Consider the following 27,065-nt stretch of genomic DNA (forward strand, 5'->3'; position numbering starts at 1 on the left):
CTTCAAAGAGTAACCTGGAATATGACGGCTTTCCAATGAGATATGGCAACCATGAAAATGGGGGAAGAGGAGAAACTTCTTCTATGACCAACAACAATACTAAGAAACCCAGCAAGTCTTCAAAGAGTAACCTCCAATTTATTGGGACAAATGGGTGGGCTGAAGATACAAAAAATAGAACCCTTGAAGGACTTAAAAAAGGGAAAGTTGTGTCAGATTTCATTAGAACTTGATTTTGCTTAAATTTGCTGTATATAAGACCTTCCATATCAATATCAACGTTGGAGTGAGATGATTTATCCGAGAGTATGTTTCTATCAAACGTAACGTTACATATTTATATATATTTTAATTATAATACATATTTTCAACATTTTAATTAATTTCATTTGTATAATTCTATTATTTTTCTTGTCAAACACTTCTAATTCCATATACAAGTTCTTCTAATTATAGAAAAATAATTTTCAAATAGATATAAATATCTACTAAAATTACCATAATTAAATTTTTTCAAATTTTCAAATAATAATGATGTCTATATAAAGATTTCTTTATACTAAATCCCTTGTGTGTTTTTCAAATGGAAAAATAAAAATTACAAACATATATTAAATGCAATTTAACACTAGACTAGAACCACAAATATATAGTTTAAGCATACCTACTAATTTATTTGCATATTAATATAAATCATTGAAGTATTTGAACTTCAATTATTATGTTTATTTATATACAGTATATACTATTTTTTTGTTATTAATATGTCCAAAACTTTCATCGGGAACTACCGACAAACAATTTCATTGAAAAATAATAGGTAATTCGTTAATATATCGTTAGAAACTAATTAGCAAGACATGGTCCTATATATATTGGTTAATTTCGACGCATTTTCGGCTACAAAGTTGGACACAAGATATATAAAGTTAGAGAGTGGATCAGGATGTACAAACATTTGGAAAAAGAGACTGCAGATATTTGAAACACATACAAGAAAGGACTAACGGAGTTCACACATGCGTTTTGCAACTAACCTAGAGGTATTATGTTTTTCCCTTGTGTCAAATGATAATGAAAGCTTTCTAGCGAGGGATATTATTTGTATTAAGCAAAATTTATATCAGGATTTTATATATGGTTCTCACATGAGGAAGATTTTAAATGAAGAGTTCAAGACCGAGTAGTAGTCATCAGTCATGGTAGAAGTGAACAGAGAAGACATAGAAATGATGGTATTGGAGAATATACAGTAGTGCGCCCATAAGAAACAGGATAGTGAAGTGCGGTTTTGTTTTTGTTTTTTTGTCAAACAATTTCCCTTGTTTAAATTTATTTACTTTTTACTTCCTTTTTTGCCAAGAAAACTACTGTATATACAGTGAGTGGCTTTTACAAAAGCTATATTTTAGCACTAAAAGTATTCATACATTTAAAAGAACAAAAAAAGTTGAACTTTCCCGAAACACTAGTGGGGACGTAATTATATTATGTTATATCATGAAACAATGACATTTTATTTAATCACTATATGCGACAACTACTAATACCACGTTAATCATGTTATATTAAACACTGTATAATATAATACAAGTAAAGCGAAGTTTACAAGATACACACAACTTTTCATTAAACACACAAATAGTTGTTGTGAACGAAAATGGAAATGATCTTGAAAATATCACTGTGTATCGACCTTCTTAGCACTTATCTTCTTAAAATCACAATCTAGGCGAACAACGACATCAAAACTGAACCCACCACCTTCGTGGCGGCTTGCAGTTATAGGAAACCTCCACCAGCTCAGCCTCCACCCTCACCCCTTCATTTTCTCAGCCTCTGTTATGGACCGCTCATGCTCCTTCAGTTCGGCCGCGTTCCCACCCTCGTAGTCTCACCCGCCGAGATGTGAATATATATTGGATGGCTGAAGTAGTGTCTGTGTGATTCAAGACGTGATACATGATTGTTGTTGTTTTATGTGCGTGAGAATTTTCTAAAAGGTTTGAGAAGGAAATATTGAAGGACGGTTTGAGGATGAATTAAAGAGGAAAACTACTATTTGTTGGATTGATTAAATTGGAGTTTTACAAGGAAAAGGAAAAAGTCATTTTCTTATGGAATTTGAAAATCTTCTCCTATGGTGATTAGGAAGTATTGATGGATATATAAGGAGGTGTTGGGCACGTCATATAGAAGCAAGAGAGCTGAGAGATAAAAGATAAAAACCCTAGAGAGCTTTCTCATTATGTGCGGCTTAGTTTCGCGGTTTGGGCTTGTGTTGTTCAATCTTCTTTGTTCGTCGGTGTGAAGGTTTCTCAAGAGAGTTGAAGATCTGAAGTCTAGGCTCAGGTGGAGTTTAGCCCAAGGTTAGGTTATCTTGGTTTGAATCTAGGCTCTGTGTGAGTTTAGTTAAGGGTAGAAATTTATCCTTAAGATTTCATGTTATAGAACTGAGCTGTGAATTAAGAGGGTTGTGCTTGATTCACGAGTTTGCGAATAGGTTGTATTTGATTTACGCGTTTGCAGAAAGTCGAAATCTGTATCCTCGAATAGATTTCATGTTATATTTGATTTACGCGTAAATCAAGCACAACCCTCTTAATTCACCGCTCCGTTCTATAACATGAAATCTTAAGGATAAATCTTTACCCTTAACTAAACTCACACCAAGCCTAGATTCAAACCAAGATAACCTAACCTTGGGCTAAACTCTCCCTAAGCCTAGACTTTAAATCTTCAACTGTCTTGAGCAACCTTCACACACACATCACACCGACGAACAAAGAAGCTTGAACAACACAAGCACCAAACCGCGAAACTAAGTCGTACACAATGAGAAAGCTTTCTAGTATTTTTATCTTTTATCTCTCAGCTCTCTTCCTTCTCTACGACGTGCCCAACACCTCCTTATATATCCATCAAGACTTCCTAATCACCATAAGAGAATATTTCCAAATTCCATAAGAAAAAAGACTTTTTTCCTTTTTGCTATTTTCCTTTTCCTTGTAAAACTCCAATTTAATCAACCAAAAAAATAGTAGTTTTCCTCTTCAATCCATCCTTAAACTGTCATTCAATATTGCCTTCTCAAACCTTCTAGAAACTTCTCACACACATTAAACAACAGCAATTATGTATCACGTCTTAAATCACACAGACACTACTTCAGCCATCCACATCCGCATTTACAAGATGGCTCATGAATGTCATGAAAACACACGATCTTAAGTTCGCCAGCCGCCGGGAAAGAAAAGCTGTTGCTACATTCTTGAATGGTGGGAGAGATGTGGCCTTTTCCCCATATAGAGAAAGTTTTGTATTATCTACTCTGTAATAATTCTTGTAATCTATTTGTCTCCAATACGTTTTATATATCCCCATAATAATGTTAATGGAATGTACGATAATCATGCAACATTGCAAACTTGTCCATTAATAATAAACATCTCAACGAGTTATCTAATGTTTTATCGTAACAGTAATTAATTAACAAACAAATATATTTCAAATTTCCATTCAGAGTAAATGTGTTAATTTGTTATGCATCTTCTCAGCCAAAAAATTGTTCAGTCCTTCCAGATGAGATAAGAGGAGATAAACGTAATGATGGAGACGGTAGAGAAAGCGATTTTTTCTTCTTCATCGGTTAGTTTATAGCGGAGTTCTTTCGAGTTTGACAAGCGACTTGATATGTAGAATTGCCTTGGAAAGAAAATATAGAGGTGACGGCCAGGAGGGTGATTTATCTTAATACCCTCCTAATGTCAGTCGACACCCTGATCTTTTCACACATTCGTTGACGATCTCCCCATCAACAACCATTTTCTTCTATCACATCATCTCTCACGACACATCCAAGACACAACCACACAAGGACATAGAAACACCACAATTGCTTAGAAAACTAATACGTAATCAATCACACAAACCACCAAAACGAATCAAACAAATTCTAATTGCTCAGATAAGTCATGGTCATTCACTCAAATCAAAACAAAAATGATTGACAGACCAAAAACGATACAAGCATGAGCATAGCATAGCAACCTCCTAACGTAATATCATGCCCTGATCTCTTCCCCACATAAATTTGTCACAAGAGACAACACATAAAGCCCTTTATTGATCATTGATCACATAACAATCTCACAACAGGGAGACTTCTTTCTCTCTTTCACAAAGACGACGAAATAAGTTTCTTTCTACCCAAAACACTAGGGCATCGCCCCTTTGAATAGAGACCTGGAGTTTTTCCCAAATCCGTACCAAATCGAAGGAAACAAAATCAAATAGAAAACCCTAAAAATTAATGGTATTGATCGACACTCATATCAAAAGTCCACTTTTTAAGCTACAAGCATTACAATTTTTCTCCATTAACAGATATGCTTCCTCGAATCTCGCAATGCAGTCCAACTGCCAACACACCTCCTGCAATTATCGCAACAGTCTGCACAACTCTTAACCAACTGACCAACACAATCCATACCAAGGTTAACACTCGCGACTTACAAGGTCCACATCCAATCATATGCTTAGATATTGATCAAAAGGTCAATTAAAACCTAATGTGTACTCAACCACGATCTAGTGGTGTCGTCGAAACACTTCAGCATCGAATCCACAGAGACCAAGCAATTGCACTATGAAATTATGAAGATTAAATATAGCTAAGACAAAAGAGGAATTTTGTAAAACAAGTAATAATCAAAATCGGAAAGTAAATAAACTGTTTTTAATTCAGAAAGAAAAATATTGGGCACAGTGAATCTCTGGGGGATACAATTCTCGGACTAAGGTGGTTAGATGGGGATGCGTTAAACACCGTTCTAGAACTCAAATCACAGTTGTAAAGCTAACCTACTTCCGCAGCGTTAACTATCTATGCAATGAATTCACTAGACCCTAAACCGTCGTTTGGACCTAGCAAACCAAGCAAGCAATAACAAGTTCAAGTTTGATAAGTTCACAAGGTGCCTCAACTTCAACTTCCGTTGGCTAAGGTCCACCTTGCTCACCTATGATCTTTTCTAGCAACTCAACAATACTTTCGGTGCCCCGATGAATTTAATTTATGATCATAAACTAGGTAGCTAATCTAGTTTAGGCTTTAAGAACAACAATAGATGAAGAACAAAATAATTCAATCCCTTATCTAAAACACCATCGTTAGAGAATCATAAACCCCTTTGAAACCCAAAACCGAATAGAGAAACTATTCAGACATGGAGAAACAGAAACAACAAATCAAAGATGAATAAGACATAATTGAATTGCAAAAGAAATAAAGAGGGTTTAGAATTCTTCTCAAAGGTGTCAAGAAGGATTAGAGATCTTCACCCAAAGTTTACAAATACTCAAAAGCTGCGTAGAATAAAAGTTGTCTTTCTAGAGGTCGTGCCTCTTTCTTAAATACTAAAATAAAACCCTAAAAGTCGGTTTAAAACGAAAAAGGAAAAGTTGTGTGGGGCTCAGGATCGGTCGATCCGATCCAGGATGCTTTTTCTGTGTTCGCTCCATCTGCTTGCTAGTTCGATCAGTCTTCACCAAAATGGCTCCAGATGCTTGTTTTCATCCCCAAAACACTCAGTTTCCTTCAAAAGCAACCTAGAACCTGTACAAACTCATAAAAGACTAAAAAGACTCTAAAAGCACATTTTGACTCAATAAAAGACTCAAAACAAACCTAAAAACTATGGTTAAAACCTATAAAATACAGACACATCACTTCCCCCGGACTTGAATCTTTGCTTGTCCTCAAGCAAGAACAGTCAAAAACTCATGATCAGAGAAAAGTTTTGAAAGTGGAAACTCACATAATCTTTAGAACCTCTTTTTTGTACTCTTCATCAAATGAAATTAAGAACTACTTTTTGTACTCTGCCCATGATTAGGATCAACACTTCCTACTCTGAACTCCACAACCTTAAAAAACCTTCAGCATCCCCATTGTTGCCTCTAGGCCTGGGCATTCGGGTACCCGTTCGGGTTTGGTTTGGGTAATTCGGATTTTTGGGTTTTCGGGTTTAGAGATATAGGACCCATTCGGGTATTTCTAGACTTCGGGTCGGATCAAATTCGGTTCGGGTATTTCGGGTTCGGATTCGGATTACCCAAAGTTCACAAAACTCAAAATTTTAGTATCTAATTTAGTCTAAATTATTCAATAATACGTAATATATCTAAAAATTTAGAGTATTTTTTACCCAAATTTACTAATAAACAGTTTAAATACTTCAAATTATCGAAACTATCTAAATATCTGAATATTTTGAACATTTATATAATTAAAATTATAAATATTACTAATATATTACTACTATATATTAATAATGTGGGTATATTCGGATACCCTTTCGGATTTCGGTTCAGATTGGGTTCGAATTCGGGTTTTCGGATTTAGAGATTTAGAACCCGTTTGGGTATTTTAAAATTTTGGATACAGGTTCGGATCGGGTTTTTTGGATCGGGTTCGGATCGGATCTTCAGATCCGGATATTTTGCCCAGGCCTAGTTGCCTCTCTAAATCAGATTAGTGAAAAATGTGTGGTCTCGTCGAGGGAATATCGATCACTGAACTTGTTGACTCCTTCAACCTTTTAATGCCCAAGACTTCCTACATATGCTTCTTTTCCTCTCTCTTTTCTCACTTCCAAAGGATCGATTTTTCCTTAATTTTCTAGGGTATCATTGTATTTTCTTTTATTGATCCTTTGCTCTTTTCTTTGGAAAGGTTTCCATGAATTTCGAAGGATACACAGGTTTACGCACAACCCTCGGTTCACTTCTTTATTACATATATCCTCTTCTTCTTCTTTTCTCTTTTTTTTTTATTGATTATTGAGGGGAAGAGAGAGGGGAAGCATACTTGTGAGGAGATGATTGTCTTGTATTGCTTAAGGGAGGAGTCTTGTTCGATGTATACCAAGTCCCAAGGCAAGAAGTTAAATCCGGTTAATTCCTTTCAAAGCTAGAGACAACGCAGGATCAACTTCTTGTTCTCGTCGGTGAGGGTCTTTTGGGGCGTGTTAATTCTTCTCATGTTCTTTCCAAGCTTCATTCAAAAATCAAAAGTACTAAAGCAATCATAAGAGTGTTAGTTCAAAGCAAACACTCCTAGAAATTATCATAGTTTCCCAACATTTATTTTTTATTTTTTAGAAAATAAAAAGACTCAAAAAAAAAAACCAAATAAAACAACTAAAGAAAACGACTAAAGAAAACGACATTAGTAACTTGGAGACACCCCTCCCCCGGACTTACTTCACACCGTCTCGGTGTGAAAGCAAAACCAAGAAAAGAATGAATCCCACAAAGAAAATAAGAAAAATGAAAAAGAAAAAGAAAGGAAAAGAAAGAAAAACCGGTGATCTCGCATCTGGTGTCGGAGTTGTGTTGGCAAGGGTGGGGACGGATCGGTCTCAAGATGGGATCGACCGATCTGCAAAATTACTGAACTTGGAGATACCCGCAGCAAACCAACGGGATCGACCGATCTGTAAGGAGGATCGATCGATCCGAAGCTCCTAGAACAAAAATAAAATTTCGCATCTTCTGCGTTTGGAACCTGTTCCTGAAAATACTTAACACCAGACGTGATTCCACGGTAATAAATCCTAAAAACAAAACCAAAATCTTAAGGCAAATAAAAAAAATAAAGGGTAAGCCAACACAAACCCCATGGGTTGCCTCCCATAAGCGCTTGTTTAAGGTCTATAGCTTGACCGTGGTTTCAGGTGTCAAGTGATGGGAGGGTGAGAACATGTGTCAAAACAAGCTCTCCCATTTGTCAGGTTAAGCTCGAGAATCTTTTTCATCATATCATCCATTGCTTCTTGGCCTTTCTCTTGAAACTCCGGAGTGAGAATGGCTGTAACCTTAGAGAAAGGCCGAGATACTCCTTTACACTTCACCTTGTAATCAATGGTGTCTCTAACATATCTCTGGGGTACCCAGGTTATGTGAAGATCGTGTATTACTCTCTCTATCTTTGGCTTGTCTCTCTTTTTAACATTCTTAGAACTCTTCGCAGAAGAACGAGTGTCTCCATCCAGGACTTCGTTGACCTCATTCTTATCACCATTCTCTCCCATTATCATGGCATCCACCTTCTTCTCATTTTCTACAGTTAGACAATGTCTTGTAACTCCATTTGTAGTGATTACGTTGTAGAAGAATTTATCATCAATGTTAGAGAAAGTGATCCTCTTATTAGACAAGTCAACAACTGTTCCCACTGTTGCTAGGAAAGGTCTTCCAAGAATCAAAGGCATAACAGAACCCTCGCTCATTTCCACAACATGAAAATCTGTAGCAACCAAGCAACTCCAAACTTGAACATCTAAATTACTAATGAAGCCTTGTGGAGTCGTGGAGACAACATTTGCAAACTTAAGAGAGACCTTAGATGCCTTCATATCATCAATCCCCAACCTCTCTGCGACAGCTTTAGACATTACGTTCACACTAGATCCAGTGTCACAAAGGGAATCCTCAAAGTTCACTCCTAAGATGGAGCATTGAACAACAAATTTTCCTGGATCTTCTAACTTTGGTAGTCTTTTCAAAACTGGAGCATGAATGTTCTTCTTCTCTAGAGCCAAAAACGCCTTAACCTCCACCAAATCCTTTTCTTCAACCACAACATCATTGTAAACCTTCTTCAATAAAGATATATGCTTTACTGCCTCTCTAAAGGGAATGTCAGCGGTGAACTCACTCATAGCTTCTTTGTACCGATCATACTTCTTTTCATCCAGAGGTTTCTTCACATGTCTTCTTGGAAAAGGAATTTGTGGCCTATAGGGCTTTGGTTCCACAAGAAGTGATTCCTTGGTATTCATATTAGGAGCAGATGAATCGTAATTCCCCATTATTGCAGCATGGAATGGTCGTTCAACAGAAGGAGTGAAATTTTCTGAGACAGGCTCTACAACAACGACGGGATCGGCCGATCTATATGGGGGATAGGTCGATCCAACTTCTCTGGGGATCAAACTCGAATTATCAGAATAAATAGGACTGGTCGATCTATGCTCAAGACTGATCGATCATGGCTCTGCGGAAGCCAAACATGAGTTGATCACAACACAACTTAGCATTGCATGACTCTTTGTTCTTAGAGCTAGAAGAAATAGCACAAACTCTCTTATCAATGGAATCAACACGTGAACTCAACCTCTCAAATTTCCCATTCAAATCATTGTACATGCTATCCATCTTGACATTAATCTCAGCAGAACTTTTCTTATGGCCGTCCAGCAGTGCTTGCATCATCAATTTTAGTTTGTTATCTAGTGGAGCTGCAGATGGAGCGTGGTATCCTTGGACATTTGAGCTATTAAATCCAGCACCCTTGTTCTCAAACCCTTGCGGGAAGTTACCTTGTTGACTATGTGGAGGATACACTTGATCTTGAGGATTCTCGACATTAGTGCTTTTGTAAGCGAGATTAGGATAATTTCTATAATTCTGGTTAAACCCATGATTCTGATAGTTCTCTTGTCCTCCTACATAGTTCAACTCCTTTGTCCGCTCAAAACCTGAATGTACTCCAACTTGCTGATAAACACCTGTCTGCCCGTCGCACATGTTGATAGCTTTTTGATCTCTCTTCAAAAGAAGGTCTACCTTAGCAGTGAGATTCTTAATAACATTTGTATCCACAGAACTAACAACATGCAAAGAACGATCATACTCATGACTATGATTACTGTTACTCGCTGCAAGGTTTTCGATCAAGAGGTTTGCTTCAGCAGTAGTGTTAGTAGAAAAATCTCCTCTGCTGGCAGTATCGAGTGCCATTTGGTACTTCTGGTCAATTCCTCCATAGAAGATGTTCATAAAATTCTCTTGTGAAAAGCCATGATGAGGACAATCCCTCATATACTCCTTAAATCTCTCCCACGCTTCACAAAAAGACTTTGTACCTTATGCAGTTGATACTAGGATTTTCGTGTGTCCTAGTAGGTTCAGTTAACCTTATGTAGTTGTAATACTTAAGGTGTCAATCCAGTTGGGAAACCTTACTATCACTCAACATGCAATCAAGATATCACAAGTCAAACACATTCGAAGAGTGTGTTTATGTCTAACATTCCTAGAATGATAAAAATGCAAAATGAAAATGAAGTACTAGATTAGAAACGAACATGCATGACAAGAAGCGAAACTGAATGAGTAAAAGCATAAAACGATTTTAAACATGAACTAGATAGCAAGAACAGAAACGCAATATCAATCAAAAAAATAGAAGTCCTAAGATTGGGAGTAATTGATGTCGGTGGAGTCTCCTAGTCTACAGAGTGTTTAACATGCCACAAGCAAACTATCTCTAGACAATGAACATCATAACTTAGCTAATCCCATCTCTTGGTAGAAGCTACTCAAAATCGAACACTTCCAAACCTAGCTCTCGCTAGAGAAACATGGTCGAGCAGGCATGACGAACCAGTTCATTCACGTCAACGAACACCCTAGACAACTAATCTCTTAGGCTAGGAATGCAAGTCTCTGGCACTAGTTGGTCTGACATTTCATCAAACACCTTTTGGGTGCGGAAATGTCTAAGACCTAGTTCCAATTGATCAGAGAGAAACTAGTATTTCTAACTCTAGTCCAGAAGGGAATATACGAATCTAAACTTAAACACCCTACATACTAAGATCCTCCACCTAATCTATCCCATCCTCAAGAACTCTAACACTACTCAGATCCAAAAATCATCATCAAAGATACAATCTCGGAAAGCATTGAATCAAGCATCATGAGATAGATAAAAATGAGGTGAACAACTTTGTATAAGAAATCCAATGCAAAAACTCTATAAAATCAAAGCTATTTGGATTACAAGATCAGAGAACGTTTTAGGTGGCTAGTAAACCTTAAGGAAAATCGAGATGTCTCGGGTGAAGACTTAACAAAATGTATTTATAGTAAAACATGAAAAGCCCTAAAACATAAAACGACAAGATAGAAGGTCGGTTCAGGAACCCTTCTCGGACGCCTTCAGAACAAAACCAGGACGTCGGTTTAATAGCATCGATCGAGTCGCGTCATGAGAGTGTCGATCGAGTCGGGGTCTAGGATGTTTGATCGAATGGCGGCTTGAAATCGTCGATCGAGAGGCAGCTTGAAATCGTCGATAGAGAGGCAGCTTGAAAAGTGTTGTCTGGGAGCTGCTGATCGAGTCGCATCTTGAGGGTGCTCAGGAGCCCTCCTGAGACGTCTTGGTCGAGTCGCTGCTAACATGTTCGATCGAGTGGGAGCTCTGTCGAGTCGAAATTCAGAACATACGTGCATCCACTACAATATTGATAACCTTTGAACCACGCCTCCGATTGGCTCGAAATTAACGGCATTAGAATGATGACTCGATTCTCTACAACTTTGATGAAGACGTAGAAAGCTGAATCCCAACGTAAAATCTTCACTCGACTCGATCAAAGACGTGGAAGGTTGGGTCGCTGGACTGCTCTCTTGCTCCCTGTTTTCTTTTGATGGTTTGGACATCTCCTAAAACACCTGAAATAACTCCAATATGCAAGATGCATGCAAAACCAATGCAAATACTACCTGAATATGCATATTATGCAAAAGAAACTGAAAACAATGCAAAACAATGAGTTAAGAGAACATAATGAATGAGAAATGCATGATGAAAGAGTGTAAAATATACACATATCAACTCCCCCAAACTTATTCTTTGCTTGCCAAAGCAAACGATCAAGAACAAAGTATGGAAGAGAGGTTTGAAGATGGGGTCTCAGAACCTAAAACATGCTGAATAGAGTAGTTAGAATCAAGGTCCTTGTTTTTAGTTCTATGATGCATGGTGAAGGAACTCTATTTTAAAAACTTTAGACAAGCTCATCACAACCTGAAACGATTCCGAACTTTAATCTACACATGCTATAATTTCTATCATTCCCTTTAACATTCATTAACAAAGAACCATGAATCAAACTATGCAATGTCATTAAACTCATTTGGCTGCGTTGAAAGGGTATAGACAAAAATGGTCTCCTTTGAAAGTGGTTTTAACAATGTAGAACAGGGTTCTCTCTCAAAAATGAATTGAGCTTAAGAGAAGGCTAAAGGTTGAAACCAACTGATACATACAAGAGCAGTGTCCCGTCTACCCAAAGGTCCCAAAGAAACTTAGCTCTAACTTTCTAACCCAGATGTTGGTTCTATCTCTACCCTTCATCGATCTCTCTTTTTAAAGCCATTCTCTCATTCTTTTTACTTAGCCTTAGGAGGAGGTTACTTCATATCAATCTAGCGGATGGGAAACTTTTTTATCACTATGGTTCTCTTTCTTTTCTTCTTAGAACTCTAGACTTCTTAAGCGTTTTGCTTTCTCTTGTTTATCTAAATTTTTCTTTCTATGCCCAGAACCAATAACACTTTTACATTGCACAACCCACATCCGTTACTAGACTTGTAAAACTTGAAAACACATTCCCCTCCTAAAGACTCTTTCCCCTTTTTTTCTTTCTCTTTTACTCTTTCTCCTTTCAGTACAAATCCAATCTCAAAACCCAAAATCGAGTTCTCACCTAGTCCTACTAGTCCAGAAAATGCGTACTAGAACTACACATAATCTTACTCTTGTCGGCTAAAATCTAACACTTTCTAACAAGCTCAACTCGGAAAAGGCCTCACACTCAAGAATACAATTGACTTGAAAAAACGGTTGGTTAAGGGTGCGGGAAACTGTTCCAAAGATGGGAATCAGCTACTTGGATTAACAAGGGTGGTAAAAAGGAGAAAGATAATCCAAGTATGTATATAGTATCTATGAGTTCAACTTCAATGTATAACAGGATAATTGCAAGTCATGATTAGGTTCATATAGATAGGGAATGATGCCAATTCAAAACATGCTTCAATCAAGACTAGAATGCAATTTCGAGAATTCAAAGCCTAGTTCAGTCTTACATTTCAAGTTCAATCAACATGCATCACAGAACTAATAACAAGGGCCTTGATCCTATCCTATTGAATTCAGCTTGCTAACAAGATTACAATCATCATCAACCCCTATGCTAAATGCAACAGCCCTATATGAATAACACTAGACTAGACTCAATCTTAATATGCAAATGCAAACTACATGAACACTCTTTTTTTTTTTTGTGGAAATTCAAATTTTTTTGGTTTTTCTATGCAAATAGATGAATGTAGACTCAAACATGATATGATGCAAAAATTTGAAATAAGAATCACAGAAAACATCATCAGATACATCATCTCAAACCCTCCCCCAAACTTAAATTACACAGTCCCTTGTGTAAGAGAAATTTGAAGAAGGATTTGAGAATCACAACAAAAACAATGCATGAATGAAATATTATATACAAAGGAATGGTAGGAGTACCTCAGTAGTAAAAGAAGGAGTCGGTGCTCGCCCAAGGAGGAGCGTGGTACTGACGTTGTCCCTCGCCTTGTTCAGGATCCGCAAGAGTGGCCTCATCTGCTTGGTCGACTTTCTGCTCAACCGTTTGCGTGTTCTGATCAACGTTATGCTGGTCGTCGCACTGCATGTCTTCGATAAACGTTCTGCTCCATCTCATAGCCGCTAACCTCATCCCTCTGTTCCATTGGCTTCTTTCCACGAGATTTTTTTTTACTAGAGCGTTTCACTGCTCTTCTTGACTCAGCGCCTTGTCGGAGCTTGTACACGATGACGACATATAGCAGTGGTGGTCCAGGACGTCAATCGAGTCGGCAGTTGAGAGAGGCGGATCGAGTCAAATTTTGCCATCGGTCAAGTCGCGTGAAGACGTAAAGATGAGAGAGGAGTTGGAATTGGAGAGATCCAGTCGAGTCGACTTTGGAGCTTCGTAGCCGTGGTCGATCGAGTCACAGTCTCCTGAGTTTGTCGAGTCAGAGCTCCTCTTTTGGTGCTTCATTCCACGTCTGTAAAACCCAACAAACTGCTATTTCCTTTGTTTTTTTCTGGTGCCTCTCGCAACTGCCAACTCGATTTTTTTTCTTTTCCACTTTAGTTATCCATACTCCTTTCTGCAATTTCCTGAAAAGAAGAAAACTAAAAACAAAAATTAAAAACACTAGATCCTAAATTGTATTTACAGAGATACCTTTGGGACTTCCTCCCAAGTGAGCTTGTTTAAAGTCTCTGAGCTTGACTTTGCATACTCCTTATGCTTTGGGAGGTTCATAGAGAGGTGATGAGCTCCCCTCTGTTACGTCTTGTCTAGCCAGATACTTCTTAACTATCTGTAGGTTCAGCAACAGATGAACTGCTCTTCTTCAGTATTCCAAACCTCGGCCTTGCTTTTCTTGGAGAAGAAATTTTAACTTTACCCTCGAGCTGCATGATTTGCCCACTCATCTCCTTCACCATGGTTGTTAACTCCCCCACTGCATCAGCTAGAATCTTGGTTGTTTGGAGCTCAGACAACCTGTCAAGCGCGGGAAGACTTGTCTGTTGTGGTTGGTGAAGTTTAGGAGGTAAGTCTCGACGCTTAGGGAGGGTATCGATTGCACGCGAGTTGCAGCATGGTTGAGTGACCCTTTGAGTTTTCTCTTTGGTTACCAAAACCTCTGTTTCTGCCTCATTCACACCCTCAAAGATGTCAGACCCAACTTTCTGATCTTTCTCTTCAATCACGAATGTATGTCCATCAATAGTTGGTTTCTTCTTAGAATCCTTGATATCAAACTTCATCTTGTAGTTTTTACCCAAATTCAGATCATTCATTCCCTTCTTGACATCAATGACTGCTCCAGCTGTAGCTAAGAAAGGTCTTCCCAGGATTAGTGGATCTTTAGGCTCTTCATCCATTCCCAGCACCACAAAGTCAGTAGAAATCTCAGCTTGTCCAATTTTAATGGGCAGGTTCTCTAATAGACCATGAGGCAATCTAGTAGTCCTATCTGCCAATATTAAGTGGAGGTTGCATGACTTGTATTCGTTGAATCCTAGCCTCTGAGCTACAGAGAGTGGCATGAGGCTTACTGAAGCACCAAGGTCACATAGGCACTTTTTGAAGGTCAATGGACCTAGAGAACAAGGTAAGGTGAAAGAACCAGGGTCCTCTAGCTTCTTTGGGATAATAATCTTCTGAATAACAGCTTTGCATTCATGAATAACCCCACCTATGTCATGCACTACCCTCTCATCTTCCAGAGCCTTAGCTTGAGCTCCTTTAGCTATCTTCTCCTTCTCTTTTGTCCTTTTTGTTACCAAATCAGTTAAAAACTTTTGATATTGAGGCATAAGTGCAAATGCATCAAGCAAAGACATTCTAAGTTCGATCTCATTGACTTGTTTTTCGAACAGAGTTTTATACTTCTCAGTAAGCTGCTTCTTGAACCTCACTGGAAATGGTAGAGGTGGCTTGTATGGTGGAGGAATGAATCTCACAGGTTTATCCTTGGGAGCAGCGAGTTCTTTAGTAGCTTCAGGATCAAATTGCTTGGCTGACTTAATTGGATCCTTGAGCACCTCGACAGGATCTTTTATCTGAACTTCATCTTGAAGAAAATCCTCCCCATATAAACTCTCAGTGTCCTCAGTGAGCCGTACATCTACAGCTTGGGTGGTGATGGCATGCATAGTAGCATAGCCCTTGGGGTTTTGAACTGCTTTTCCAGGTAGTTGGCCAGTTGTTGGGGTAGAAGTAGAAACAGTCTTGCCTTCCATATACTTCATCTTGGAGTTAAGAGCTTAAAACTTGACATGCAAATCATTGTAAGAACATTCCATCCGCTGACTGAGTTCAGCAAACTTCTTAGCGGTATCCAGAGAACCACTAGCTTGACCTTGAAGAAGTTGTTGCAGCATGTGCTTCATTTCTTGATCTGTAGCTTGAGTAGGTTGAACTTGTTGAGGCGAAAATCCTGGTGGTGTTCCGGAAGGAGCGTGATAACCTTGCTGGAACTGTTGCTTAGGCACAAATCCTTGATTGTAAGGAACAAAAGGCTTTTGCGGACCTTGTTGTTGCTGCTGAGGAGGGTACACCTGATCTTGTGGATTTGCAACATTGGTGCTCCGGTAAGACAAATTGGGGTTCGTCTTGTAGGGGTTATAACCCTTGTTGTGTCCACCTTGATTCTGGACGTAGTTGATCGCTTAAGACTGCTCACCCTTCCCATCCTGAACTTGAAAAGGGTCATCCTCATATACGAAATGGACAGTCTTCTGCTGACTTAGCAAGAGGTGGTCAAGCTTCTCATTGGCATTCTTAAGGTCTCTCTTATACTTCTCCTCAGACCCAGCGTCGCCTCTAACCGTGCGGTCATAGTCTTCATTGTAGTTGCCGTCAGATTGGACGAGATTCTCAATCAGTTGCCATCCTTCATCAACGTCTTTGTTCAGGAAGTTACCATTAGAAGCGGTGTCAAGCAGCATGCAATTTTTGGAAGTACACCACGGTATAGAGTGCTTTGCAGTGACTCGTTGTTGAAACCATGGTGTGGACACTGGTTGTGGTAACCCTTGAAACGCACCCAGGCTTCACAGAATGATTCTGAGCTCTTCTGAGTAAAGCTAGAAATGTCATTCCTGAGACGTGCTGTTCTGGCGTTGGAGAATAACTTGGCCAAGAAAGCTTTCTTGCAACCATCCCAAGTGGTGATTGATCCCTTGGGAAGGTTTTTCTCCCATTGATGATCTTTGTCTCCCAGGAAGAATGGGAAGAGGCGCAACTTGTAACCATCCTCACTCACGCTGTTGATCTTGGTGAGACTGCACAGACGGTCGAACTCGTCTAAATGGTCTAGTGGATCCTCCACAAGCAACCCATGAAACTTGTTTTCCTGGATCATGGAGATCAGACTGCCTTTGATTTCGAAGTTGTTATTCTGCACGGCGGGAGGGACGATTCCAGCACGCTGAGTATGAGTGTTCGGTGCATCCCCAACACCAATTTTTCGTGGTCTCGGATTTGGTTCATTCAGTTGTTCCATAGTGACTGGTGCGGGATGATCAGTGAGATGACGAGCTTGTCGTGGTCTTTGTAACCGATTGATGTCCTCGATAGCAGGAAGGAGATTATGATGCCTTTTTGATATGGTGTGCATGCAACGTTGCAATCAACAGGTACCTGAGATGCAAAACAAAGAAGCAGACAACCAAAACAAGTCAGTACTCAGAATGATAAGTGTAACAGAACTTAATCTTGCAAAACTTGAAATCTTAAATGTAGCAAAACGAATCCCATATGGCAACGGCGCCAAATTGATACTAGGATTTTTGTGTGTCCTAGTAGGTTCAATTAACCTTATGCAGTTGTAATACTTAAGGTGTCAATCCAGTTGGGAAACCTTACTATCACTCAACATGCAATCAAGATATCACAAGTCAAGCAAATTCGAAGAGTGTGTTTATGTCTAACATTCCTAGAATGATAAAAATGCAAAACGAAAATGAACTACAAGATTAGAAACGAACATGCATGACAAGAAGCAAAACTGAATGAGTAAAAGCATAAAACGATTTTAAACATGAACTAGATAGCAAGAACAGAAATGCAATATCAATCAAAAAGATAGAAGTCCTAAGGATGGGAGTAATTGATGTCGGGGGAGTCTCCTAGTCTACAGAGTGTTTAACATGCCACAAGCAAACTATCTCTAGCCAATGAACATCATAACTTAGCTAATCCAATCTCTTGGTAGAAGCTACTCAAACTCGAACACTTCCAAACCTAGCTCTCGCTAGAGAAACATGGTCGAGCAGGCATGACGAACCAGTTCATTCACGGCAACGAACACCCTAGACAACTAATCTCTTAGGCTAGGAATGCAAGTCTCTGGCACTAGTTGGTCAGACATTTCATCAAACACCTTTTTGGTGCGGAAATGTCTAAGACCTAGTTCCAATTGATCAGAGAGAAACTAGTATTTCTAACTCTAGTCCAGAAGGGAATATACGAATCTAAACTTAAACACCCTACATACTAAGATCCTCCACCTAATCTATCCTATCCTCAAGAACTCTAACACTACTCAGATCCAGAAATCATCATCAAAGATACAATCTCGGAAAGCATTGAAGCAAGCATCATGAGATAGATAAAAATGAGGTGAACAACCTTCTATAAGAAATCCAATGCAAAAACTCTATAAAATCAAAGCTATTTAGATTACAAGATCAGAGAACAATTTAGGTGGCTAGTAAACATTAAGGAAAATCGAGATGTCTCGGGTGAAGATTTAACAAAATGTATTTATAGTAAAACATGGAAAGCCCTAAAACATAAAACGACAAGATAGAAGGTCGGTTCAGGAACCCTTCTCGGACGCCTTCAGAACAAAACCAGGACGTCGGTTTAATAGCGTCGATCGAGTCGCGTCATGAGAGTGTCGATCGAGTCGGGGTCTAGGATGTTTGATCGAATGGCAGCTTGAAATCGTCGATCGAGAGGCAGCTTGAAATCGTCGATCGAGAGGCAGCTTGAAAAGTGTTGTCTGGGAGCTGCTGATCGAGTCGCATCTTGAGGGTGCTCAGGAGCCCTCCTGAGACGTCTGATATGTTACGGTTTTGACTCACTTTGACCCCATTTATTTGATAGTTTTGTAGTTGTTTGAGTCCATTTCAGGTTATAATAAGAGGCTAGGAAGCTAAAAGCAAGGATTGGAACAGCAGGAGCAATCGGAGCTGAAAAGAGTTGAATTGGAGCAGAAAAGCTGATTTTAGACCCAGGAGCACATGCTCCCGATTTCCGAGCACATGCTCCCAACTCTACGGTTTCATGACAACACGTGGCAAGCATCTAGGCGCCGATTCCCTGCCTAATTCCCCTTATTTTAGGCGATCCTTTGTGAGAGAAAGGGGGAGGATTTCGATTTTTAATAGGGAGATTTGAATTTGGATTCTTTCCTTATTTTTCTCTACTTGTATGCTATTTAACCTAGGGTTTTTAGGAGAGAGGATATACTTTTTCTTTTTGGTTTTTGAGCGACGTTTTTGTGAGAGGAAGAAGAGCGGCTACCTTGTGAAGCATTCTCTGAACCCTTTTTATTTTTATGTCATTGAATTTCTCATCTTTTGCTATGATTCATTTCTCTATGTCTGAGTAGTTTTCTTTGCTAGATTAGGGGTTTCAAAAGGGGTTTCATGGGTTAGCAACATAACACAAATAGGGCTTTATGTAATCGATTGTCTTCACTATTGTTAGACTTAATGCTTAGGTTGATTTGATCATCCAATCTATGATTCTAGGTTTATCTATTCATCAAAAGTGTAATAGGTTGCTAGAAAAGACATTAGTGGGCAAATTATCCTAGACCTGCGAAAGTTGATGTGTAGGTGGTTTGTGAACTTATCATTTAATGCTTGTCTGCGATTTTGGGCTCAAACGACAGTTTAGGGTTTATGGACCGCCGAGCATGTGCTCCGGATGTCTGAGCACGTGCTCCGCGTTTCCGCACAGAATCGATCAGATAGAGTTATTGATACCACGACAGTGGATCAGTTTATATTTATGTTTGAGTTCTAGACTGATACTTAATCTATGCCCTGAATAGTTGTTTAGTTGCTATCTCTGAAATTCCCGAGAATTACCCCTGATCTAGTGTTTTGCTTATTGCCTTTTTATACCGTTTTAATCGCGTTACTGTTACCAAACAAACCCAACTTTGAATTGTCTTAGCTTGAAATTGAACCAATAGAACCATAGAGTAAAACTTGGTCTTCGTGGGATTCGACCCCTAAGTACTACTTCTTTGCTGTGCACTTGCAGTAGGAAAATAGGGTTTAAAACTCTGTGTATCAAGTTTTTGGCGCCGTTGCCGGGGACCAAATTTTTACCTTTTGTTTTCGGCGAAATTACTAGACTAAGACCTTACTGATTTGTCTTTCTGCTTCTTCTTTGCGTGTGTTTCAGGTGCATGTCAAGAAGATCTACAAGAAGAAACAACACCGAAGAACTAGTCGCTTTGTCAGCCGCAGAGCTCTCTTTGGCAGAAAGAACAAACCGCAAGAACAGAAAGTTTCAATCCGTCAACATGGGTGACAACATAAACAATGAGGATATGGCTGCCGAGTTGCAGCAACTTCGACAACAGTTGGGGCAGTTGCTCCGTGCTCAACACGAAAGAGCCGCGTCGCCGTAACCGTCCATTGGGGACAAGGACAACCCGCATGTGTCCTACACCAACCGAGCGGCGATTGTTCCTCCCACCATCCCGAACCAAGATTTTGAGATCAAGCCACAGATGATCTCTCTAGTGAAGCAGCACCTATTTCACGGTCTCCCAGCTGAGATTCCGATGGACCACATCGAGAATTTTGAGGAGATATGTAGCACCACTGGTTCAAAGGGGATACCGCCAGGCTTTCTGAAGTGCAAGCTCTTTCCCTTCTCTCTTGCAGATAGAGCTTCACGTAGGCTGAAGTCATTGCCACCTGGGTCTCTGACATCATGGGAACAGTGTAGGTCTGCGTTTCTGGACCATTTCTACACCAAGGCTAAGACCGCTGCCCTGAGGAACAAGATTTCATCGTTCCAACAGCACACTGGAGAAGCCTTCTGCGAGGCTTGGGAGAGGTACAAAGAGTACCGTAGAGAGTGTCCGCACCATGGATTCAGTGATGAACAGATTCTGGGCATTTTCTATACGGAGTTAACTGGGACTACAGAAACGTTTTCAACTCGGCCAGCAATGGGGATTTTATGACAAAGTCTAAGGAAGGAGCATATCAGTTGATTGAGAACCTAGCTGCAAGCTCCAGCAACAAGGCTCCTGAGTATGACAGGTTCGTGAAGGTCAATAGTGTCGATACGCAAAAGATTGACGAGTTGACAGCCAAGGTGAACCTTCTTCTGAAGGGGAGCCAGAAAACTGTCCATTTTGTCGATGAGACCGGAGACATGCCGGTAGCTCAGGAGATTTGTGATGGAGAGGATGAAACGATGGAGGTTAATTATGTGAGTGGGCAAGGTTTTGTGCAGAACAGAGGTTTCAACCCGAACTACAGAAGCCATCTGAATTTGTCCTATAGAAGCACCAACGTGGAGAACCCTCAGGATCAGGTGTATCCGCAGCAAGGAGCTCAGAATCAGATGAGTTATCAGAAAACCTTCTCAAACAACTTCCAAGGCAAACAGTTTGTACCCACTCAAAACCACTTCCAAGGGGGGAACCAGCAGGCATATACAAGCGCTCAACAAGCACTGCCTTTCACCAACCAGCAGTTGGGACCTTCATCTGCTAGCAGCTCTCAGGATGAGCTGAAAAACATGATGCAACAACTCTTGGTGAATCAACAAAAAGCTTCAGTGGAAATCAACGCTAAGGTCGATACCATGTACAATGACCTTAATGGGAAGTATGAGGCAGTAATGTCACATGTGAAGAAGCTTGATGTTCAGGTTGCACAGACTGCTGAAGCCGTGAAAAGAACTCCTGGGACTCTGCCCGGAAAAGGGGAAGCAAACCCGCAGAACGAGTATGTCAATGCGATTGAGCTAAGGGGAGGAAAGAAGTTACCCCCTAGAGAAGCACCATCCGCTAGGATTGACAAGGGCAAGGGTATTGCTGAAGAATACCTTCCTCAACATGCTGCTGAGACTCCACCGTTGAGTCAAAAAGAAGCCGAAGCATCCGGCGAGCATGTGCTCCCATCCAGCGAGCACGTGCTCCCGACTCCCGATCAGACAGTTCCTACTGAGGTACCTCCTGCACGCGTGTACACCCCTAGGGTTCCTTACCCTGTTCCTCCTAAGAAATCTCGCAAGGATTTGGAGGATGCAAAGTGCAAGGAGATGTTGAGAGAATTGACGATAAAACTACCCCTAGCTGATGCTGTTCAGATGATACCTGCTTTGAAGAGATATGTGAAAGGGTTAGTTTCTGGGAGAGTGTCAGAGGAAGAGAACGTGATGATGGTTTCAAGAGAGTGCAGTGCTGTGCTGCAAAACAAAGTGCTAAAGAAGAGAGATGATCCAGGGCGATTTGTCTTATCCGTGAGAATCGGTAAAACGATTTTTGCAAACTCCCTCTGTGATCTAGGTTCCAGTGTGAACCTTATGCCATATTCAGTGGTAAAAGGCTGGGATACACGAAGTTCAAGTCTACACGGATTTCGTTAGTATTCGCGGATAGATCCACCAAGCGCCCCATAGGAGTGTTGGAGGATTTACATGTCCAGATAGGGGACACGCTTATACCAGCAGACTTTGTGGTTCTGGAACTTGAAGAAGAACCACGTGACCCCCTGATCTTAGGTAGATCATTCTTATGCACAGCTGGTGCGATTATAGATGTGCAAGGGGGAGCGATCGATCTCCAGCTGGGGGATATGATTGCAAGGTTTGAGATGAACAAGCTGCTCAAGAAACCTATGATAGATGGTCAGACTTTTGTGGTTGATGATGGTTCAGAGGTTGCACATGAGGTTACCGATGAAGTTCTCACTCTCGACTTGTTGGAGGTTGCCTTGACAAAGGCAGAGGGTAAGTATGGATTCTTGAATGAGGAAGCTGATGGTTTTACACGCATTTTGGATGCAGGTACACGGTTCCAGCAACTGGTAGGTTACGCCAGCCTAGACGATGAGAACCAATCAGGGGAGGAATCCGCCGAGGGAGCACATGCTCCGGTAAAGTCAGCGGACGACCCTTGGAGCGAGTTAAGAGCTCCAAAGGTAGAGCTAAAACCACTTCCAGTCGGGCTAAGGTACGCAATCCTAGGTCCTAACTCTACATACCCCGTGATAGTGAACTCTGAACTAAACAATGTAGAGACCGCTTTGCTCCTTTGTGAACTTAGGAAGTATAGAAATGCTCTAGGGTATTCACTAGATGACATCCCAGGAATCTCACCAGATCTTTGCATGCATAGGATACATCTAGAAGATGAATCAATGACTTCGGTAGAACATCAGAGGAGGTTGAACCCGAATCTAAAGGATGTTGTTAAGAAAGAGATAATGAAACTTCTAGATGCGGGTGTAATATATGCTATTTCTGATAGTTCCTGGATTAGTCCAGTTCATGTAGTCCCTAAGAAAGGTGGAATTACAGTGGTTAAGAATGATAAGGATGAGTTGATTCCTACTAGGACAGTTACGGGACATCGCATGTGCATAGACTATAGAAAACATAATGCTGCGACCCGTAAGGATCATTTTCCTTTGCCGTTTATTGATCAAATGCTTGAGAGATTGGCTAACCATCCTTACTACTGTTTCTTAGATGGCTATTCAGGTTTCTTTCAGATCCCAATCCATCCCGACGATCAAGAGAAGACCACATTCACATGTCCTTACGGCACCTTTGCTTACCGCAGAATGCCGTTTGGCTTGTGCAATGCACCAACGACCTTCCAACGATGCATGATGTCCATTTTCACTGACCTGATTGAGGATATAATGGAAGTTTTCATGGACGATTTCTCCGTCTATGGGAGCTCCTTTTCCGTTTGTTTGTCTAATTTGTGCAGGGTGTTGCAGCGGTGTGAAGACAAACATCTGGTGCAGAATTGGGAGAAATGCCACTTCATGGTCAGAGATGGGATAGTGCTGGGACACAAGATTTCTGAAAAGGGGATTGAGGTTTACAAAGCCAAGGTTGAGGAGATGATGAGTTTACAACCGCCTAATTCGGTAAAAGGGATCCGCAGTTTCCTTGGCCATGCCGGTTTCTACAGACGGTTCATTAAGGATTTCTCCAAGATAGCAAGACCACTTACCCAGCTGTTGTGTAAGGAAGTGAAGTTTGATTTCGATTCTGCTTGCTTGGAGGCCTTTCACACGATCAAAGGAGCTTTGGTTAGCGCTCTGATTGTACAACCGCCAGATTGGGACCTTCCCTTTGAGGTCATGACTGATGCGAGTGATTATGCCGTGGGAGCAGTTCTGGGACAGAGAAAATACAAGAAGCTGCACGTGATATACTATGCCAGCCGCACCTTGGATGAGGCTCAGTGCAAGTACGCTACAACCGAGAAAGAACTTTTAGCGGTTGTGTTTGCTTTTGAGAAGTTCCGATCATACCTTGTTGGTTCCAAAGTGGTTGTTCACACTGATCATGCAGCATTGAGGTATCTACTGACCAAGAAGGAAGCAAAACCAAGGCTACTCTGTTGGATTTTGTTGCTTCAAGAGTTTGACTTGGACATTAAAGACAAGAAGGGTATTGAGAACGGAGTTGCAGATAACTTGTCAAGAATGAGGGTAGAAGAAGAGCTACCCTTGGATGATAGCCTTCCTGAAGAACATGTTTACTCGATCGGCATCTTTGATCCCGCCGAGCACATGCTCCGCCTGGGAGCACATGCTCCGAAAACCCCGTGCAAGGCAATCTATACCAACAAACAGCCGAGTTTTCCTTGGTTTGGAGAGTATGCAAACTACCTAGCAGCAGAGAAAGAACCTACTCAGTTTGTGGGGAACAAGAAGAAGAAGTTCCTAAAAGACATAAGGCGGTATTTTTGGGATGAGCCTTACCTCTATAGGCATTGCTCGGATGGTGTTTTCAGAAGGTGTGTGACTGAGGAGGAGGTTCCTGGAGTCTTGTTTCATTGCCATAGCTCACCCTATGCTGGACACTTTGCTACTTTCAAAACCGTGTCCAAAGCTCTTCAAGCGGGTTATTGGTGGCCTACCATGTTCAGAGATGCGCAGCGGTTCGTGTCTACTTGCGACACATGTCAGAGACAAGGGAACATCAGCAGGAGGAATGAAATGCCTCAGAATTTCATCTTGGAGGTTGAGGTATTTGATGTTTGGGGAATTGACTTCATGGGACCTTTCCCGAACTCATTCGGCAATGAGTACATATTGGTGGCTGTACATTAGGTGTCCAAGTGGGTAGAAGCCTTGGCCAGCCCCAATAATGATGAAAAGACCATGCTCAAGATGTTCAAGTCGGTTATTTTCCCACGGTTTGGTGTCCCACGGGTAGTCATTAGCGATGGTGGATCGCATTTCATTAACAAGGTCTTTGAGAGTCTTCTCAAGAAGAATGGAGTGAGGCACAAGGTTGCCACCCCCTACCACCCACAAACAAGCAGCCAAGTTGAGATCTCTAACCGAGAGATCAAGAGCATTTTGCAAAAAACAGTGAACACAACAAGGAAGGATTGGTCTCTGAAGCTAGATGAGGCTCTATGGGCTTATAGAACCGCCTACAAAACACCCCTGGGGACTACACCGTTTCACTTGGGGTATGGTAAGGCGTGTCACCTTCCTGTTGAGCTAGAGTACGAGGCTGGTTGGGCAGTGAAAATGCTGAACTTTGACACTAAGAGCGCCCATGAAAGGAGGAAGATGCAACTGCATGAGCTAGAGGAGATTAGGCACCTCGCCTATGAAAACTCAAAACTCTACAAGGAGCGTACCAAAGCCTACCATGACAAGCGGATCCTCACTAGGACCTTTGCTCCTAATGATCAAGTCTTGTTGTTCAACTCTAGGCTGAAACTGTTTCCCGGAAAGCTAAGATCACGATGGTCCGGACCCTTCACCATCAAGGAGATTAGACCATATGGGGCTGTTGTGTTGCTGGACACAAAAGGAGGAGAATTTGTGGTGAATGGATAGAGGCTGAAACCATATCTTGCTGCCTCTGAGCACGCAAGGGGTGAAACCTTCGCCCTAGGCGACCCTCCTACTGCCTAAGGGGCTTTCGAGTCAAGCTGCTGGGTGGGAGGCAATCCACTAGGTATATATTGCTGAGTTTTTCTTTTTCTTTTTAGGATTTGTTTCTTCTCTCTTCGGTTTCAGGAATGTTGGAAGAAGATGCGGAGCACATGCTCGCAGGACGCGAGCAATCCGATGCACATGCTCGGCGAACTGAGAAAAAAAGAAAAAAGATGCGGAGCACATGCTCGCCGGACGCGAGCAACCCGATGCACATGCTCGGCGAACTGAGAACAAAAGAAGAAAAAGAGAAGAGCGATTGGGCCAGGTAAGTTTAATGAATTTCAGGCCCAGGCCCACCAGGCCCAGGTAACCCACCAAATCGCAAACCCTTCTCTCTTTTCTTCTTCCTTCTTTCTTCTCTTCTTCTCCTCATCGCCGTCGAAGCTCTCATTCTCTCCCATTGCTAACTTTTTCAAAAATAGACCAATTTCAGTGATTTTTGAGACTAGATTGCTTTATTATCCACCACAATCCTCAATCTCTAGTCCATTTAAGCACACACTCAAGGTACAAAATGGCCCCTAGACGCTCTACCTCGGGAAGAAAGAGCACAACAAAGAGACCAACCGACGATTCACAATCATTCCCGTGGCCACAGTGCGAGGGAGAACCGTTCAACATGAACGATGACTCGTTACCCGCCGAGTCTGACAGGGTTTGGGATCAGAGGGACGCCAACCAATACAACAAGCTGCTGTCCGTAAAGATCGAGCCCACCCGCACTCGTTGTGATGACACACTCAAGATGCTCGGCTTGCACGACCAAGTCTACCAGATATTGTGCCAAGCGCGTGTTGGGATCTTTACCACTTGGGAGGGAGACTTATACCCTGACTTCGTCCGGCAGTGCCTCGCCTCCGCCACACTCACACACGCTGACCCCAAGAAGAAATCCATCGCCGGCGCCACATTCTCTTTTAAGGCCGGCGGGCGCCGTTACAAATTGCCCCTGCATGACTTCGGCCTCCATTACGGGTTCTATCTCGAAGACGAGAACATGAGCTTCCCGAGGAAGTTCCCAGAGGCAGCCACCTTTTGGAGCTTGATAGCTTCGGGGCCCTACCGCTCCAACAGGGCCAGCCAGACGAGCATCTCGCATCCTGCAGTCAGGATCGCCTCCCGCATCTTCAGCAACCTCGTCTTCAACCGCGACATCGGGAACAAAGTCCACCACGACGACTTGCTGATGTTGTACTTGGGGTGCAGCTTTTTGACACCCGCGCCTCTCGGAGCACATGCTCTGTTTCCTGGAGCACCTGCTCCATCTGATGTGCGGTGCAACATGGCTATGCACTTCGCTGAGACGATCTGTGCTGCTAAGCACAAGACTTCTGGCCGTACAGAGAGGATTGGCAGCCTTCTCACTCATCTCTTTGAGCACATGCGGATCGATCTGACGAGGTATTCTCGTGTAGAGCAGAGGGAGCGCATTGACATACAG

The 27,065-nt window shown here is 41.4% G+C and overlaps 1 protein-coding gene and 3 non-coding genes across 4 annotated transcripts in view; 2 read left to right on the forward strand and 2 right to left on the reverse strand.

Annotated features, from left to right (window-relative positions):
* The first annotated feature begins 9,862 nt into the window (after positions 1-9,862).
* LOC147921489 (small nucleolar RNA R71) lies at positions 9,863-9,966 on the forward strand. The gene has a single exon (XR_015589926.1). It is a non-coding gene; the product is annotated as a small nucleolar RNA R71 (small nucleolar RNA).
* Positions 9,967-14,239: 4,273 nt separating this feature from the next.
* LOC147921490 (uncharacterized) overlaps positions 14,240-27,065 on the reverse strand; it is an 80,957-nt gene continuing 68,131 nt past the window's right edge. The window contains exons 5-8 of the mRNA XM_087497706.1: positions 17,737-18,501; positions 14,884-16,470; positions 14,573-14,631; positions 14,240-14,455 (exon numbers count right to left, since the gene is read on the reverse strand). Coding sequence (XP_087353832.1) covers positions 14,240-14,455; positions 14,573-14,631; positions 14,884-15,685 — 1,077 coding nt within the window. The 5' untranslated portion in view covers positions 15,686-16,470; positions 17,737-18,501. The remainder of the gene's footprint in view (positions 14,456-14,572; positions 14,632-14,883; positions 16,471-17,736; positions 18,502-27,065) is intronic.
* Positions 16,439-16,545, forward strand: LOC147921491 (small nucleolar RNA R71). Its single transcript, XR_015589870.1, has one exon. It is a non-coding gene; the product is annotated as a small nucleolar RNA R71 (small nucleolar RNA).
* LOC147921492 (small nucleolar RNA R71) lies at positions 20,458-20,564 on the reverse strand. Its single transcript, XR_015589914.1, has one exon. It is a non-coding gene; the product is annotated as a small nucleolar RNA R71 (small nucleolar RNA).

This window comes from Camelina sativa, chromosome 18 (assembly GCF_030686135.1).
Source record: "Camelina sativa cultivar CO46 ecotype springtype chromosome 18, ASM3068613v1".
NCBI classification, from domain to species: Eukaryota; Viridiplantae; Streptophyta; class Magnoliopsida; order Brassicales; family Brassicaceae; genus Camelina; species Camelina sativa.